The sequence below is a fragment of the Gossypium hirsutum genome, chromosome A08 (assembly GCF_007990345.1).
Source record: "Gossypium hirsutum isolate 1008001.06 chromosome A08, Gossypium_hirsutum_v2.1, whole genome shotgun sequence".
Classification (NCBI taxonomy): Eukaryota; Viridiplantae; Streptophyta; class Magnoliopsida; order Malvales; family Malvaceae; genus Gossypium; species Gossypium hirsutum.
The window spans coordinates 45,556,559-45,576,769 of NC_053431.1; the positions used below are offsets into that span (position 1 = coordinate 45,556,559).

The 20,211-nt window shown below is 37.2% G+C and overlaps 1 protein-coding gene and 1 non-coding gene across 2 annotated transcripts; both read right to left on the minus strand.

Moving 5' to 3' along the window:
- Positions 1-699: 699 nt before the first annotated feature.
- Positions 700-806, minus strand: LOC121205706 (small nucleolar RNA R71). Its single transcript, XR_005900782.1, has one exon. It is a non-coding gene; the product is annotated as a small nucleolar RNA R71 (small nucleolar RNA).
- Positions 807-16,084: 15,278 nt separating this feature from the next.
- Positions 16,085-19,178, minus strand: LOC107945672 (uncharacterized). The gene is made up of 3 exons (XM_016879769.2): positions 18,848-19,178; positions 17,070-18,583; positions 16,085-16,587 (listed from the first exon to the last, which is right to left on the minus strand). Exons 2-3 carry the CDS (start codon positions 18,552-18,554, stop codon positions 16,564-16,566), a joined length of 1,509 nt encoding a protein of 502 aa, XP_016735258.1. The 5' UTR covers positions 18,555-18,583; positions 18,848-19,178; the 3' UTR covers positions 16,085-16,563.
- Positions 19,179-20,211: the final 1,033 nt, after the last annotated feature.

Here is a 20,211-nt window from a genome sequence, read left to right on the forward strand (position 1 = left end):
CCGTTGCCGGGGACTAAGATATTAGGAACACTTAATTTTTATTAATTTAGCCATTTTTATTTTTATTTAAATTTGTTTTTATTTTAATTACTAATTTTTCTTTTATTTGCTTTTGGCAGGTTTTTATAGTTTATGACTAGAAGAAACACGTCAGGCCTCTACTTTTTGACAGTGAAATTGAAAGCACAGCCCGTAGAAATCTTAGAAAGATAAGGCGAAGTCTACGGTATATAGAGGAAGAGCATGAGGATGATACCAATAACATCGAGGAGATGGCTAAAAATCAAAATAATTCGCTACCTCCTGTGGTTGTCGCAAATCCAGTGAATCAGAATCCTGCTCCTCGTACTATGTACGACTATGCTAAGCCCAATTTAACAAGAACTGAATTGAGTATAGTTAGACCTGCTGTTGCTGCAAATAATTTTGAACTGAAACTTAGCACGATTCAAATGATACAACAGTTTGTTCAGTTTGATGGTTTGCAAGATGAGGATCCAAACACTCATTTAGCAAATTTTCTGGAATTCTGCGACACCTTTAAGATCAATGGAATTTCTGTTAATGCCATTTGCTCACTTTTCATTATGGAATAAGGTTAAACAATGGTTGAACTCGTTACTACAAGAGTCAGTCACTACTTGGGAACAAATGACTGAAAAAATTTTTCTTAAATATTTTTCGTCAGCTGAAATAGCAAAGTTGAGGAATGATATCTCTTCTTTTGTGCAGATGGATTTAAAAACACTTTATGATGCATGGGAGAGATACAAGGATTTATTGAGAAGGTGCCCTCCCTATGGGTTACCTCTTTGGCTACAGGTTCAAACTTTCCACAACAGTCTGAATCCCTCAACTAGACAAATGATCGACGCAGCTACTGGTGGAACCATCAATAATAAGACACCTGAAGAGGCTTATGAGTTCATAGAAGAGATGTCACTAAACAATTATCAGTGGCAAGTCATAAAGACAAAGCTGACAAAAACATTCGGCGTTTTTAACGTCGACTCGGTTACTATGCTTTCAAATCAAGTAGAACTTTTGAATAAAAAGATTGATGATTTATTTGGTTCTACGCAAGTACATCCAGTAATGTAGTGCGATGCAAGTAGAGGTGGAACGAGCAATTTAGAATACCTACCCTACAGCCCCAACATGGAGAACAAACAAATAAATTATATGGGTAATAATCCTCGACCTCAAAATAATCCTTACAGTAACACTTACAATGTAGGTTGGAGGAACCACCCAAATTTCTCATGGGGAGGCCAAGGGAATCAGAGACCACCACCCCCTCCAGGCTTCCAACAACAACCTTACCAGCAAGAGAAAAAGTCGAACCTTGAAGAGATGATGAAAAATTTTATTTCAGTAGCGAAAACTCATTTTCAAAACACTGAAACAGCACTTAAAAATCAACAAGCATCTATTCAAGGGCTCGAGAATCAAATAGGACAGCTGGCTAAGATGATTTCAGAAAGACCACCCGAGAGTCTGCCTAATAACACCGAACGCAATCCAAAAGAGCATGTGAAAGCAGTTACACTAAGGAGTGGGAAAGTGTTAACTAAATCTGAAAAGAAGCTGCCATAAGAAGTTGATAAGAAAGAGGATGAGAAGGTAAAACCTGTAATAAGTTTTACTACCAAAATAAACTACCAACCAAACTAAAAGATCTAGAAAGTTTTACTATTCCCTGCTTAATTGGTAGTTTAAATGTTGAAAAGGCACTAGCTGATTTAGGCACTATCATTAATTTGATGCCTTACAAAATGTTCAAGCTACTTGGCCTTGGGGAACCAAAACCTACTAGGATGAGTATTCAACTAGCTGATAGATCTGTTAAATATCCTAGGGGAATTATTGAAGATGTACTCGTAAAAGTAGATAAATTCATATTCTCTATTAAATTTTTTGTGCTTGACATGGATGAGGATGTTGAGGTGCCTTTAATTTTAGGTAGTCCATTTTTAGCCACTACTAGGGCTTTTATTGATGTGGATGACAGTAAACTTGTGCTTAGGGTGATGACGAAGAGATTATTTTTAAAATTTATGATGCCGTGAGATTTTCTAGAGAATAAGATGACTCATGTTATTTTATTGATTCTATTGATCATGCTACTCAAGATTCTTTATAGGAAATCATTCATAAGGACACGTTGGAACTCTGTCTTTCCCAAGGAGAGGAGGTAAATGACAATGATTTTGCGTTAGGTAAGGCAAAAGCCGAATTAAATTCTAATGAGTCTTCACTGAGATAGAAGAGCTATAAGGGTATTGGGGTAAACAAGGAATTAAAATTAAAACCCTCTGTTGAAGAACCTCCTAAATTGGAATTGAAGCAATTATCAAATCACCTAGAATATGCATTTCTTAGAAATAATTCCACGTTACTAGTAATTATTGCCTCAGATTTACAGCCAACCGAAAAGGACGAGTTACTTCTAGTATTAAAGGAGCATAAAAGAGCTATAGCCTAGAAGATTTCTGACATAAGAGGGATCAGTCCTTTTTTCTGTACACATAAAATTTTAATGGAAGTTGAATATAAACCTTGTATGCAAACTCAAAGACGACTGAATCCTAACATGAAAGAAGTCGTAAAAGCTAAGGTAATTAAACTTCTAGATGCAGGAATTATTTATCCTATTTCTGACAGTTCTTGGGTGAGTCCTGTGCATGTTGTCCCTAAAAAAGGAGGCATGACTGTTGTGGCTAATGAGAAGAATGAATTGATCCCAACATGAGCAGTCACAGGATGGAGAGTTTGCATTGACTATAGGAAATTGAATGATGCCACAAGAAAAAATCCCCTCCCCTTACCATTCATTGATCAGATGTTGGAAAGATTATCTGGGCATATGTATTATTGCTTCCTAGATGGACTCTCTGGTTACTTCCAAATCCCAATAGCTCCTGAGGACCAAGAGAAAATGACATTTACATGTCCATATGGTACATTTTCTTATCGACGAATGCCTTTTGGATTATGTAATGCCCCTGCTACTTTTCAATGATGCATGTTGGCCATTTTTGATGAACTCATAGAAGACATTATGGAGGTATTTATGGATAACTTTTCGGTATTCGATAACTCTTTTCATCTTTGCCTTAAAAATTTAAAATGAGTTCTAATAAGATGTGAGGAAACTAACCTTGTACTGAATTGGGAAAAATGTCACTTCATGGTTCATGAAGGGATTGTGTTAGGCCACAAAATTTCTAGCAAAGGGATCAAGGTTGACAAGGCAAAAGTTGAAACTATTGAGAAATTACCTCCCCTTAGGTTAGTTAAGGCTATTCGAAGCTTTTTAGGTCATGCTAGATTTTATAGAAGATATATCAAGGATTTTTCTAAAATAGCTAAGCCTTTAACGAATTTACTAGAAAAAGATGTGCCTTTCAATTTCAATCAAGAATGTTTAGAAGCATTTAATACTCTTAAGGATAAATTAATTAATGTTCCAATTGTAATTGCACCTGATTGGAATTTACCCTTTGAACTAATGTATGATGCGAGTGATTTTGCAGTAGGTGCGGTTCTTAGACAGCGAAAAGACAAGCATTTTCAACCAATCTATTATGCTAGCAAGACATTGACAACCGCATAAGAAAATTATACGACGACTGAGAAAGAATTGTTGGTTGTGGTTTTTGTATTCGATAAATTTAGACCATATTTAATATTATCTAAAGTTGTTGTTTACACTGACCATTCAGCTCTTCGATACCTCCTTACTAAAATAGATGCAAAACCTTGACTAATAAGATGGATATTATTGTTGCAGGAATTTGATATAAAAATTCAAAATAAGAAGGGAGTGAAAAATCTTGCAGCAGATCATCTATCCAGATTAGAAAACTCACTTTTTAAGGAGCTTGATGAACATGAGATAAATTGTGACAGCCCAAAATTGACCCTAGTCGAGAAGTGGTTTCGGGACCGCTAAACCGAGTCATAAAAATAATTAACCGTCATAATTGATGCTCATTATATGTACATGTGCATGTGTGAAAATTTCGTGTTTGAATTTTGTTTAATTGTAGGTGAATTTTAGTAAATAGGACTTATGTGAGAAAATTTTGAAATGTGATAGGTCAAAGCATAAGGACCTATTAGTGCATGAAATAAAAAGGGGGGACTTGCATGTCAAATTCCCCCCTAAATAGTAGTGGCCGGCCATGACAAGGTGGATAGACAAATTGTGATGGGTAAAACATATTATGAAAAGTTTATGACAACATGTTGTGTTAAGAACAATAAAATATGAGGGGAGTGGGAGGAGAAACCAAAGTTGTTTCATCCTTGCTCCCCCATTTTGCCGAAACTAGAAGAAAAAAAAGGCTTCATCCTCTTTGTTCTTCTTGACCGAAAAATCAAAGGAAGAAGAAAGAGTTCTCTTGCTTTATGTTCGGTTTGGATGAGGATTAAGAAGTGGTAAGTACCTTGAAATTCTTGGAAAATTTTGTATAAAGAAGGTGGTTAGTTCAAGTTCTAATCATTCCATGGCTTAAGTTTTGATTGTTAGGAGGTTTGATATTTGGCCAAGTAGTTTGAAGCTCTTAGCACATATATTTTTTTTCTTCTTTCTTGAAGGTTGAAATTTGGGTTGTTATTAAGGAGGTGCCGAATGTGGTCCTTGAAGGGCCTTGAGGAACAATATATATGGCTTGGGTTATAACATTCGGCCATGGTAGTTTGAGGATTAAGGATTTTATTTCTTGTTAAAATTGGATGAATCTTAGTGTGTGAGTGTTTGAACTAACTAAGGATCAAATAGATGCATGGGTACAAAGTAGGAAGAATCGGCTACTATGGTTGATACTAATGCCGAAGGTGAAAATGTTATATTAAATAATGTATGTGATTTGAGTTAATAATATGAAAAGAATATTTAGATGTATTATAATTGATTAAGTATTAAATCAAAAGTTGCTAAAATTGCCACTTCTTTAGCCGAATATGTGTTTGATCAATGAAGAATTTGTTGAAGAATATAGGTGAACTTGGTAAGAGTATTCGGCTTAGTGTATAAATGATATAAAGATTTTAGAAATTATTTTGGTTAGGTGTATGTATGATTAAGTATATTCGGCAATATACTTAAAGTGAGTACATGATATTATATTATAATTATTGAGCTTAAGTATATGGATATGTGTATATGTGGTCATATAATGACATTTTGGTTTGAAAATTTAATGATATGTGATTGCCGAATGTGATTAATAAATTCATATTATTGGTTTAAATATTGAATACTCCTATTTGTATTCTTTAAGCTCAAGAGCAAAGGGGAACTAAATCCGATAAAGGGAAGGAAAAAGTAATTGAATAGCCATTAAAGTTGTTCGACAACATCCGAGGTAAGTCTTCGAGTAATGACCCTACTTGAATTATATTGAAATGATTAGTCATACTATGATGGATAGCCGAATGTGCATAGAGACTATGTTATAAAGCCAATTGAAATCATGCTCTTTGTGTGTGGCTATTGAGCCGAAATTGGAAAGGTTTAATAAATGCTTTGTGTTTGAGCCTTAGTAACGAAAGTGAAATATGGATGTGTCATGATTGTCGATATATGTGTGCATGAGCATTTGAATGATATCCAGGCTAAGTCCCGAAGGCAATTGTGGTAGTGATTTTATCCGGGCCAAGACCCGAAGGCATTTGTGCGAGTTGCTATACCCGGGATAAGACCCGAAGGCAATTGTGCTAGTGATTTTATCCAGGCTAAGACCCGAAGGCATTTGTGCGAGTTGATATATCCGGGCTAAGACCCGAAGGCATTTGTGCGAGTTGATATATCCGGGCTAAGACCCGAGGGCATTTGTGCTTGTGGTTATATCCGGCTAAATTCCGAAGAAACTTGGGTTCGAAGGTGAGCGTGTTGTGCTGTAATACATTCAATTAATACGCTCGAAAAACCCAAACGATAAGGTATGTTTGCGTGTGCATCGGAAAAGTCGATTCGTTTTTAATAGTATCCGTTCAATCGACTAACGAACTTTCGACTTTTAGATAGGTTAATACCTTGTGTGTATATGTTGATGAAGTGTGAAGTAAGTATGTGTATGAGAATGTGTATTAATAAAGTGATCCATTTAGCTATGTGAATGTAATACATTAGTCAAAGCCGATTTCATTACTTGAAACTTACTAAGCTTTAAAATGCTTACCCCGTTGCTTTGGCTCTCTGTTTTATAGATTTTGTTCGTCGGATATCGGATTCGGGATCATCGAAGTCGAAGTCATCCACACTATCAAAGCCCTTTTGGTACTCTTTTAGTTGAACTCTGGATATGGCATGTATAGGACTACCCTTTTGTTGTGGGTCATGGACCCTTTGGACTTGTATAATTTTGGTTAGCCATGCGAAAATGGCTTAAATATGTTTGAGTATAATGTTATAATCATTTGGTATGGATATGGTTATTGAGAGGTGTGGATATGCTTAACAAGGATTGGCCATGGGAATGGTTAATCACTATCATAAATTGTGCTATTTATGCTAAAAGGGCTAGTTGAATCATGGAAACTATGAAATAGGTAAAGTCTACCTTAAAGGCAGATGCTGACAGCAGCAGTGATGTAGATTTGGAAAATCACTAAAAATAGTAGGAAGGGAATTAAATAGTGAATAAATTATTTAAACGAACCTTGATGAATCTATTTTCATAGGAAAGTAACGAAATGGTCATATGGACAGTATGTTAAGAGATATTTAGGTTCTCGTGAGACAGGGCCAGAACGGTTTCTGGATTTCCTGTTCCGACTTTGGAAATTCATTATAAATTAACCAGAGACAATTATGAGTCATGCCATATATGTATAGATTCCTCTCTGAGTCTAGTTTCTATAGAAACAAACGGCATCAGTATTGAAGCCCTGTACAGGGAGATATCCAAGTCGTAATGCGCAAAGGTCAGTGTAGTCGATCCCTATAACATGGGAGAATTTGACTAATAAACTGTACTAATTGGCCCAACCAAAATTCTAGAAAAAAACATGTAGATGGGCATATGAGTCTAGTTTCAGGGAAAATTTACGGAACTGGATTCTGAGTTTCTGAACTCAAGATATGATTTTTAAAGCAACTAGTACGCAGATTGGCAATGTCTGGGAAATTTTTTTATAAGTGGTTTAAAGTCTGTTAACACCTCGTGTTCGACTCCGGCGACGGTCTCGGGTTCGGGGTGTTACATAAATGACTCGTTCCCTAAAGAACAACTCTTTGCTATATCTGACTCTGAGAAACCTTGGTTTGCAGACATTGTAAATTATTTAGCTGCTAATGTTACACCAAAAGGGTTGACACATCAGCAAAAGAAACTATTCTTTACTGATGTAAAAAACTATTTTGGGGAATATCATTTTTTTCTGTATATGTGCAGATCAAGTTATTAGAAGATGCGTTACGAAGTCAGAAGCAATTAAAATCTTGGAACATTGCCCTCAAGACTGACTGGAGGACATTACAGTGGAACTAGGACCGCACATAAAACACTTGAATCAGGTTTTACATCAGGTAATATCTCTAAACATGATGAAATGCCTCAAACGTACATGCTTTCATGTGAAATATTTGATGTATGGGGTATTGATTTTATGGGTCCATTCCCTAGCTCATTTAGGAATAAATACATCTTAGTACCCGTTGATTATATGTCCAAATAAGTGGAAGCCCAAGCTTTATCTACTAATGATGCTAGAGTGGTGGTGAGGTTCCTTAAGAAACTCTTCTCTCGATTTGGAACACCTAGAATAATTATCAATGATAGGGGTACTCATTTTTGTAATGCTCAATTTGATAAAACCCTTAAGAAATATGGAATTTACCACAGAACAACTACCCCTTACCATCCTCAAACTAGTGGACAAGTCGAAGTCGTAAACTGAGAGCTTAAACATACCCTAGAAAAGACTGTGGAGGAAAATAGGAATGATTGGGCAATGAAAGTAGATGATGCCTTATGAAACTGCTTTTAAGACCCCCATAGTAACATCTCCTTACAGTCTTGTTTATGGTAAAAATTGTCATTTACCATTTGAACTAAAACATAAAGCATTTTGGAATATAAAATTCCTAAACTTTGATCCCAAACTCGCAAGTGATAAGAGATTGATGTAGCTAAACGAGTTAGATGAATGGCAAGCTAATGCGTATGAGAACTCACGATTATACAAGGAAGCAACGAAGCACCACCATGATGCTAGTTTAAAGCAACACAAGCAATTTGAAGCTAGAGATCTTGTCCTACTTTACAACTCAAGGCTCAAATTGTTTCCTGGGAAGCTAAAACCGCGATGGTCGGGTCCTTTCGTAGTCCAAACCATTTTTCCATATGGCACAGTAGAGGTAAGTCATCCAACCCAAGGTACTTTCAAGGTAAACGGACATCGTCTTAAACTTTATAATGGTGAGGATTTTAAAGATAGTGGAGAAGAGCTACGGCTCCGCGAACCTGCTTAAATATGTCCACAGGGTAAAGTCAAGCTTAGACTTTAAATAAGCACTTCTCGAGAGGAAACTCAAGCACTAACCCCACTAAATAACTTTATTTTTCTTTCAATTTTCATAATTTAACTGCAGGTATTTTTGGCACACACGGCCTGACACACGGACATGTTCTAGGCCGTATACTCACCACAGGTTGGAGACATGGGCGTGTCCATGGTCGTGTTAAAATAAGACATGTATTTTCCCAAGTCAGAGTACCACCAGGCTGCAATAACTAGCCATGGTCATGTGGAGCACACGGCTGAGAGACACGGGCGTGTCTTAGACCATGGTGAAACGCACTCCAATTTCCCAATAATCAGCATGAGCATGGAATACGTTAAATCAACACGGCCGTGTGACACGACCGTGTGGGAACCTGAACACATACTGAAATTTTCAACAAGTCAGAATGGAACTCGGGCAGATCCCACGGCCGTGCCCAAAAGCCGTGGGCAATCCTGACTACAGAACACGGGCGTGGAGAATATGACCCGGGCATGGAAGAAGCGAATGAACGAGCACACGGCCTTGTGATCACAGGTGTGTCTTAAAAGTCGTGTGCGATACTGACTCAAATTTCACGAAAAACATGGCCTAGGAGTGGGACACACGGGCATGAGCCAAGGCCGTGTGGCCCAAAACGGGGCCTGCACGACCGTGGCCCCCTTTTTAATTGAAACCCTAACCCTAAAATTAACCCTATCCCTATTTAAACCTACTATTCACACCCCCTTTTTCACTATTCACCTCCTTTCCGCCACAAGCCTTACCCTCTACTCCGGCCAGCACTCCTCGATGAGCCACCGTCAATAGAAACCCCCACTCACTATCTTCCCATTTACCATTTTCCTCCTCTCTACTTTCCATTTCCTTTTCTCCCCTCTTCTTCCCTTTTTCCCATTTCCATCTGACCACCAAGCACCATCGTACTCTTATGTACCACACTACCATCCGCATCTCCGATCACTTCTTCTGGTTCCCTCTTTCACCCCTAACAATTACTATTTTGATTATAATAGTAAGTATTTTATGTTAGTTATTTCTTATGCTTATTACCTATTCTATTTCTTCATTATTTTCTTTTCTTTCCATTATTCATTATTATTCCTATGATTACCCACTGTTTGATGTCTATCTGGCATGCGTTCTTTACATATAATTTGTTCACTCTATTATTTTTACATTTTACTATTCTTGTCTAAATATGATTATGTTCTGCCAATTCTTAGTTACTATTGTTAATATTTATTTTTAGTATAGGTTACTTTATCTTTGAGTTCTAATTCCTATTTAGTTTGGATTTTACTTATTTAGTTGTTTAATTATCTACTTTTTATTTAGAATCACTTTATAAAGTTGCATATTTGGATTCCGAATATTATGTTTTAGGAGTAATTTTTTAATTAGGATTATTTGCTAACGTATTATTTTAGGAACATTATAACCAATACTTGTGGTAAAAAGACTACAGTTCCCGCTTCTCAAAAATAGAGAGGAGCGACATCCTCAACTACGACTATTGAGATACGCCACCCCTTCCTCCAATTTCCACCGGGACCTCAGGAGGAGTTGTTTCAAATTCTACGTGCCTGACCCCTTGGCATGGGTCAGTGCATCGACTGGGCTGCATTAGAACAAATCCATCTTGCTGACTCAGTCCGGGCCCTCCTCGCTACTGCTCCCTGTGACCGTTTCTTCGACATTATTGAGCCAACATACCTGGAGTTTACTTTGGAACTTTGTTCGACATTTCAGTTGTAGACGGTTATGACAGTGTACGATGACCTAGGCACAATCCAATTTCGTTTTGGTGGTCTAGTGCGACAATTGAGTGTCCCAGAATTCGGAGTTGCCTTGGGACTTTATACAGAAAACTTTATGGAGGCCGACAATTTTCCCCATCTCCACCGTCACATCCATTACGCACTTTTCTCATGTTGGGCAGCCCTCATTCCTACTACGAGCATCTATGACCCCAGCCGGTCCAAGGCATCGGCTCTATCTCCAGCATTACGATATCTCCACGCCCTTCTAGCTCACACCTTAACAGGGCGACGAGAGAGCACTGGCGTCGTTAACACTTACACGCATACTTCTTAAGGAGCATGAGGCAATAGCATGTTTTCGATCTTGCAGACTTCATCGCCCTCACTTTTGCCATCAAATCGAACGACACCGAAAGGGAGTCATCAGCATCGGCCCTTACGTGACTCGTCTAGCTCGACACTTTGGGCTCCTGAACACATTGGCGCAATCCTCATCACTCACACTCATCGATCAGATGTCCCCACAGGGTATCTCAAGTATGCTTCACATGAGGATGAGAGAGCGTCGTCATGGATTCGGTCCTCCTCAATACCAATTAGCACAAGCTATTGATCAGATGACCCCGAGGATATTACTGACGATATCCCTTCCTTCCAAGAGAACCCACCTTCTCCTCCACCGCCGAGTTCCAAACTAGTTCATGCGGCTACTTCATTAACAGAAATTTCTGATCACCTGAATCGATTCGAGCAATGTTGCACTCAACGATTCGACAGCATAGAGGCGACTTTGCAGCAGATTTGCCAGCATTTTCACATTTCGCCTCCAGCACCACCACCTCATGATCTAGCTGCCGATGAGGACTTTTGAGTCCATTTATTTTCACTTTGTTTTCCTTTCCCTTTTTTTTTATTTTTTATTTATTTTCATTTTTCATGTTCTAAAAGACTTTTATTAGTATATTTTGAACCCCTTAATTTTATGGTTGTTCCTTTATAAGTAACCATAACAACCCCATCGATATAACTTCCTAAAACATTACTGGTGATATCTCAGTTTCAAAAGTTTCAGTCCATTAGTGCTATTTAGGAATATACAAACAATCCTATGGGGAAAGATAATCCACGATGCCATGTCCTGCTCAACCATGACTATAGCCACCACGACACCGACCACTACGATAACCTCTTCGCTTGGCGCTGTGATTGTGGAACCCAACCTCTACCATCACCTTCACCTCTGCCTAGGTCCACATGCACATCATTTCCAATGTCTATAAACCCGCTTTCACTGTTCCAAGGACTACATCTAAATTCAGGGCAGTTTTGCTTCTCCCCCTCTTTTATGATATTATGCTTATATTGTTATTATCTATCTTTGTACATTGAGATCTTACGTGTGGGGAGGTTATGATATTATGATTATCAGAAAATCCCTGAATTATATCTTGTTCTCAAATAATTTTCTCATATTACTATTAGAATGAATTTTGATTGATTTATGACTTTTATTTATATGTTTTAAATTAAAACATAGGTAATTATGCATTGATTATTTAAACTTGAGGACAATAGAGAATCAAGCATGATAAGTTGCAATTTTGAGAATTAAAATTGCTAGTTTGTTTCCCTGAATCGAGTAATATCTTAAAGTTTTGAATTTACAGGATTGGCATCAAAAACCTATAATTTTTGTGAGATTTTGAGCCGTTTAGAGCATATATTGTTCTTGCTCACTTTTATTGATGGTTATGAGTGAATCAATGCTGATTTGTTATACTAGAACTTGCATCGATTATAAATGTCGAGACCACACCTTTGATTTGATATACTAAGATGATAAAAGCACCTAGGTTTTAACCCACTTACCCCATAAAAAGCCTACCCACATAATTGACCCTTAGTGAACCCCTTTGAGCCTTAATCATTGTTTCTTGATTTTCCCCTTAATGATAACCCACAACTTAACCTTTTTTGACTCGTTAAGAATTTCTCTCTTTTGATTAACTCTTTTTTTATCGAGATTTGATTTGATTAGTTACCTAACTATGTTCGTTCATTTCAGTTGCTGAATTATTTTTTTATGTACTTTCTAATTTTGTATTTGTCTTATTCTTAAAAAAAAGAAAAAATTGTATTTTATATTCATATAATTGCATATTATAAAGAGCTTGGATAAGTTAGAGTTATTATATTGAGAAAAAGCTCACTCATTAGTTTTGGATAGTTTTAATTCTGGCACCTGTTTGTAATTCAGCAATTAGCTTTATTTTTCTAAGTTTGGTAATAAATTAAATTAATTTTGATTCTAACCCTCTTTTTCAGCCTTTATCTACACTTTTAACCCAAGCCCCATTACAACCCTGTTAAAGACCTTTTGATTTGTGTATCATCTAATTTATAGTGGTGGATGTTTGATTTTTATGCAAGCCTATGGTAATAACTTTTCATGTTTGACTATTGAGTGCTTAATTATTAAACCTTAAACACTTTGAGTGATTTGAGTGAATCCTCAGGGAGAATGTCAACCCTTGTCGATTTGGAATTAAAGGTAATCACTTAGATAAAGGGGGATGCCTATGATCTTATGATTAAAATGCTCAACTTGGATCGTTTGAAACTTTAATGTTCTTTCAGTTGAATTCTCGATGTATGATTACTTGCGGATTACTTTGAAACATTTTCGATGAGAATTATAAGTTGAGAAGAATTTATTTTAAATGTGAGATGAGGATTTTGCTTGAGGACAAACAAATTCTTAAGTGTGGGGATATTTTATAAACCTCAAAAGTAACATATTTTAATCCTAAGCTTGGCATATTTTCAGATAATTTATCATAAGATTTAGTGAATTTGATGCTCCTAATCCTTTAATTTCATGTTTTATATCCAGATGAGCATAAGAAAGCGAAAAGTGCGAGAAAAAGGGAAAAACGGACAAAATAGGTTTATTTCAGTGCTACACACAGCCCAGACACTTCAACACAGGTAATCCACATGCCCGTGTTAGTCACACGGGCAGACCACACACTTGTGTGTAATGGTCGTGTCGACTTAAAACCATATCAAAATTGCACAGGGCTTGAGCACCACCACACGGGCGTGCCACACGGCCGTGTCCCTGTTGAGACCTATTTTAATTCTACTCGAAAAAGGCTAATTTTGGGCTATTTTAGGCATTCCAAAGCCTATTTAAACACAAAAAAAGAGGATCAAAGAGGACACATAAGGTAGAATGCAGAGAATACTCGAAGACAGCCATCGGAATCAGCTTGGAAGCAGGATCTACTTTAAGATTGAAGATCTCCATTCAATTTCCTTGAAGTTCTTTGGGTTTTCTTTATGTTTTGTTGTTTTCCCAATTTTGAGATGTTTTCCCCCATCGTTATAAACTAAACTCCCTAAATACCTAAGGGAGATGAAGCCTAAGATAGATCTTATTATTATTTGAATTATATGATAAATGCTTGTCTTATTCTTAATTATGATTTTTAATCCTTGTTTTAATATTCCAGGATATTAATTCAGGTTTTGATGTGTTTATTCAGTGTAGCAAAAGTCCCTGTTTAAGAGTAGATCTTCTATAATTAAGTGGAGTTGCATGCAATCCTAGAGATAGGACGACATAAACCTGTCGAATTAGAGTCAAATCTAATAAGGGAGTCCATAAATCGAGTTAATGCGACAATAGGGGTTTTAATTAAAAAGAGATTTCGATTAATCAACCTAGAGTCAGTTGTTTTTAGTCTCGAAAGAGATATTAACATAAGGTAGGGATTATTACGGATTAAGTCAAGCGAATAAATCGTCTAATTCAAAAGTAATAAATGAAGACTAGGCGGACTCTTCCTTGGGTATTATCTTCTCCATCGGTTTTCCAAAAGTATTTTCCAACTTTAATCTTTTTCGTGTTATTAGTTAATTATATAGTTAATCTTAGTTTAAAAAGCATCCATTTAATTCTTAGGCTAGATAATAAAAAGATAGTAAGTACTAGTATTTTTAGTCCTAGTGGATACGCTATTTCTAAGGTGCGTTTGCCTAAGTTGAATTTTTAGTTAGTTTAGCGATCATCAGCAAGATCACATGTTTTCTTTACGACGGTTCACATATGTTAAAAAAATTCATGCTTTCTAAGAAGGCAAGCCGAAAGATAAGGCCGTGAGACTTGGATTAAGTGCAAGAGGTGCTAAAGCCAAGGAAGCCAAAAGCGAGAAGAAGCTAGTGGACTGCTTCTTATGTCATGGTCCGCATAAGTTGCGAAAATGTCTGAAGAAGTTTGCCATCAAATGGGATGATGGGTCAGACAAAGGACCTAAGAAGCTTGGTTCAAGCAAGGGAAAAGAGGAGCAAGAAGAAGCGAGTGAAATGCTTCTTGTGCCATGATCCGCATGAGTTGCAAAACTGCCCAAAGCAATTCAAGTTAGCAGTGGTCAAGGAAAAGGAAACATCGAAGCTTATTGAGTCATCAGATGGGCTTCCACCTAAAAAAGAGGTGACTTTAACATCAGACTTAGAGGAAGAAGTAGCAATGCAAACGTTAAAGCTAAGACCAATGAGGCTCAATTCTAGGAAAACGGAAGAATTTGCTGAGTCATTAACAAGGCTTCCACCTAAGGAAGAGGTGAGTTGTACATCAGACTTAGAGGAAGAATTAGCGATGCAAACTTTGAAGCTAGGATCAATGATACTCATTTTTGTTGATTCATCGAATGAGCTACCACCTATGGGAGAGGTGGTTTCTTCATCAGGCTTTGAGAAAGTGGTGATGCAAACTAGACAGTTGACCAGAGCAAATATTACGAGTAAGGTACATTTCAAACACTTTGATAGTGTTTTGCATTCTAACTTTTTGGCTTGGAAAGAACAAAAGGACCCTTTCAATGTTATTAAGCAAGGAGGTCGGGGGACTGGGGACAATTTGAAGGCTAGCTGTGAGAATCAAGAGGATTCCAATCAAAGCGAGTCAGAATGTGGTCAAGTGAGAGTCATGGCTTCTTGACAACGAGATGTACCAACAAGTGGAATGGTTTGAGTTAAGAGGCGATGAAAGCAGAGGCAAAAGATCCGAAGGAATGGACGACCCGATAGTGAGACTAGTCGGGAAAGAGCTAAGGCGACAAGAGAGTTTCGAGGCAAATCAAGTTAGTGTCATTCTGAATGTGCAATGAAGGCATTGCGAGAATGGGTGGGGAAGAATGTCATGGGCTACAGTTTAAAACTCGTGACCATCGCACAAAATGCATCTTATAGAGGTCTATCGTTTAGATGGGGATCATTTGACCTACAAGATCTGGCCTGATTCAAAGAGCTATTGAAGAAGCATGTCCGTTTGAAGTCTGGTTAGCCCAATGATGCAGATATGGAAAGTTAGGATACCTTGGTAAATAGGAAAACTAATCTTAGAAAATTGATGAGAATAATATCTTGTAAGATTAGATATCATTTGATTGTGTAAATTTTGTAAATCTTTTAATTGTAGTGATAGGCTTAATCTCGTCTGTCGATTTAACTTGATTTAAACCGTTGGTTTTAGGGGTGCTCAACTATAAATAGAGAGTCTCCTTCTCACTTGTAAATCATTCATCATATATTGTTTCATTGTTTTTTTTTTGTATTCTTTGATAAAGTGGATACAATTGAGAGTATTTACTCAAACACCTCTTGTGCGTTGTTTCCTGTGGCTATTCTATTCTTTTAAGTCTTCTTTTGATTTGTGTTACTTCCACTAAATAAATTGGTGCATTAGAGGAATTTTATGTAAACCTTCAATTGTTTGGTGTTAGGCTGACTTAGGCATGTTTGAACGAAAGGATCGCCTAAGGCTGCACGGATTGCGAGACTAAAGTTCTAGCCCTATGACACTAGTAGCTTTGATTTTTGACATTATTTTGAGTTACAAAGAATAAATAAATGAATAAATTGCTCATTTTTACAAACCATCCCAAAATTTAAGAGAAAAATCCAGACATGAAAGAGCTCGAACAAACCTCTAAATACCAGAAACAATCACATTTTCTTCTTTTCCTAGTGGATGATGCATCATACTTGTTTTTAAATACAAAACAAAACAGAACAGTCTGAATGCAAAAAGAACTATCTGTTGTATAATGTTACCCACTAGAAGATCAAAATATGCCATTATAAAGTAATGCATGTTGTATAATGTTATCCACTAGAAGATCAAAATATACCATTATAAAGTAATGCATGATCAGTTTTTCCATCCATCATGTACCGATGTCACTATTGCTTGCTTGAGTTGATTCCACATCAATGGCTTGATTACAACCAAAAGTACAACATTACCTGTCCACATACATAAATCAGTTCCATTGCCAAGCTTTATATATATATATATAAGCATATGTATGCAAGTATGTATATAATGAAACCCAAAAAGCAGAAAAAACTTGGGAAGTCTTTGTCTTTTCCTGTTGCCATTAATTTCTGCAAGCTGAACAAAGGAATATTTGCTATGGGTTTTTAGTTTTTAATTTCATTGATTAACCAAATCAATATGATATCGGTCTTACAGTTATCAAGCTCGAGTTAAAATTCTCAGAACCACTTTTTCCCTTCAATATTTCATTACCAAGTGTCTAATTGATGGTGTCTTATTGTCCATTAGGATGTGCATTGCTGTTCTAACTTGTTTAGCTTGCATTTTTCTTTTCTACGTTCGAGTCCGTGTGCATATTCATTAATTATTCATCCAGCTTCCATGTGGGGGCGTTTGAAACTTAAGTACACTTTGCAACAAGAAACTGAAAGGAATGGGAAAGGCATACCTCTAGGAGAGGAAGTAGATGCACCTCATCTGAAGGAGATGATTTCTTTGGTCTCCAACTTCTCATCTCAGACTGTATTGAATTAAGTTGTTCTCTTAGCTGCTTCAACAAATTCAGTTCATCTTCCCTCCCTTCACTAATTTCACGGTTTGTATTATTTCTTCTACCCTCAAGCTGCTCAACTCTCTGAGCCAGCAGTTGCAGTTCTGATCGATAGTTAGTAATCCCAGTGGATAGGGGAAGAAGAGATGATTTGCAGTCATCATTTGTCTCATCGCTCGGGTTACATGATCTTTTCTCATGCTTTGTGCCTTGCAAGTTAGTCATCTTTATCCATTCGGTATCATATTCAACAGGCGATTCGTAGTCGGGATCGGGATCGGGATCAGGATTCATTTCGTCAATCAGTTTATATCCCTTTTTCCCAGGCTTTAGACTTTGAAAGTCGTCCTTGCTGAACCAGTCACTATCATCATCTACAGGTGATCCAATCAGGAACAAATCTGGCTTATTAAGCCTATTATCTTCTTCCACATATGACTTCCCTTTGTTCATTTCCCCTTTAAAACAATTTTTTTTTCTTTCACTGCTTTCTGGAACTTCAAATTTGCAATGGACTTCAAATACATCATGAACAGTGTTAGAAGAATTGGCAGAATTTGGAGTGGCTTTCTCTGATGAACCTTCACAAGTTTTTATTCTTTGACATTTAGGGGGAAGTTTTGCTCTTGGACTGGTACTTTGGGACACCGCTTTAACCTTTATCTTCGATAACTTGTTTTTACCAACTTCTTTACAATCCCAAATCTCTTTCACCTTTTCATCTAGTGCTCGGATCTGTTTCCAGAAAGAATTGAAGTCAACCGAGCGTGGCGAACTCCTCCTTGAATCCAAACCATGATCACGAACTAGTAAGTCCGTATTCCCCGCACCTATGCTTGAACTTGTTTCTGCCGCTGGAACCGCATGCTTTTTTCCATCACTGGAACTCTTCATTTTATAGAAATCTGTGGGAAAAAGCGAAGGCAGAGAGCTGAGTCTTCTCATAGTAGATTTAGTGCCCTTTTCTCCATTTCTTTCTGCAAATGGATTCTCTGGAAACTTTTTGTCAAAATCATCCAATTCATCACACCCCAAGCTCATAAGTTTGTATTTGTAAGCCTCAATTTGGAACTCGAGAGTAGAAATTTCCATTTCTTTCTGATACATGAGCTCTTCAAAAATCGCGAGAGATTCCTCTGCATGGCTTATCTTTTCTTCTGCTAATCTCTTGTATTGGCTTGCTTCCATCTTCATGGCGGCCTTCTCACCTTGCAACCGCAGGATCATCGACAAAGCTTCATTGGTAGCGGTGGTGGCGGCTTCCCTTTCCACATCAAGCTCCGCATAGAGCTTCTGCAGAAGTTGCTGTTGAGAGCGAAGTGTTTCTTTTAGAACTGTAATATCCGTTTCATGAACTGGCGAAGTTGCTGTACTAGCCGCCATCTAAGATGTCAAGCAAGCAGGTCCGGCTTCTGTTTTCTCACACAAAAAAAGAAAACCTCAAACTTTTACCAATATTAATCAGACAACCAGAAAACTTTCAGTTCTCCTTTACATATTGGCATCCGAAATGACAAATTGCCATAGAAGATCAGGCTATGAAAAGAGAATGCATGGCTAAAAAAGCTATATTATTATAAACAAGCACGCGGAGAAGAAGCAAATAATCAAACACAAAGAAGACATAATTAAATGAGAAACCAAATTCAAACAAATTCTGAAAGGAACAAGGGTACCTGATAGTTTTGCAGAAAGGAACAAGTTTGATCTTTAAAGCAGGCCCCCCCCCAACTCACGGATAAAACAGTCAATTCTAATTCTCAGGATAGCTGCTCTCAATCACAACAACACAAATCAATAGAGAAAAAAGGAAAGAAAAGGAACACGCAGAAGCTCTCGAAATGAGAGACCTGGGAATGGTTGGCTTGGCGCTTTGCTTTGCATTCAAGAACAAAGCAAAGCCAAGTTCAACCCTGTCAGGTTTAATGTAAAAAAGAAATGGGTTTTACAAAGGCAATCATTATAAAGAAGAGGCGAGGAAATATATTGCAAAATCTGAAAAATGGTTGGCATTTGAGGCTAGAATTATTATATAAAACAATTAATTAATTAATTTAATTACCCTTCCATTTTTAAAAAGCCGTTAAAACTTAAAAAACCACAACGGCTATTAACGGATCCACCTGTCTTGTCGGCCTACCAGTTCATTTCATAACTCCCCCAATACCTTTTATCTCTATTGTTATTTAATGTTAATACATACACCAATGTTTAGACAAATTAGATTATCCTTAATTTAACTTTGGCCACCAAATTAAGCTAATGTTCTCTCACCCAAAAAAAGCTTTTTACCTAACAATAAATGTAAGTTTTAAAGTTTAAACACACTATTCTTAAATGTTTAACAAAAAAAAAACTATTCTTAGAACTAGCATTTTAAGCATTCCTTTGATCAAATAAGGTACAAATGCACCTTTTTGGGATTTGCTTCCAATCAACGAGGGAAAAAAATACTTAGATTAGAAAGGGAAGATTTATGTCTCTCGACATGTGCGATTTGTAGAGGGGTTTTTCCCTATGCCAAGTCCACACTACCAACTTCTACTATTCCTTCATAAAGTCCCCCCTTGGTTACCACTCTTCCAGTTCCAGTTCTCGTGTTTGGTCCTACCTCATGGTGCAAGTGGCTTCCAATACTAATGATATAGTATCTTACAATCTGATGTTGGTTCTAGTCATACTAAAAGTTGAGGCCTGTTGATGTGGTTTCTTCTACTTGTAACAGATTCTTTACCTAGTACACCACAGGCCTTCGATTCCTTCTTGCCCCATAAGCCTGTGCTTGCACTACAACAAAACAGGTTTTTAGATACGTTTTTAGCGGCGTTTGGATAAAAAAACGTAGCTATAGATCGAGCATTATAGGCGCTTTTTGAAAAACGCCGCTATAGATCGAGAACTGGCGGCGCTTTTCTAAAAACGCCGCTATAGATTGAGCATTAGAGGCGATTTTCTAAAAACGCCGCTATAGATCGAGCATTAGCGGTGCTCTATAGATCGAGAATTAGCGGCGCTTTTCTAAAAACGCCGTATAGATCGA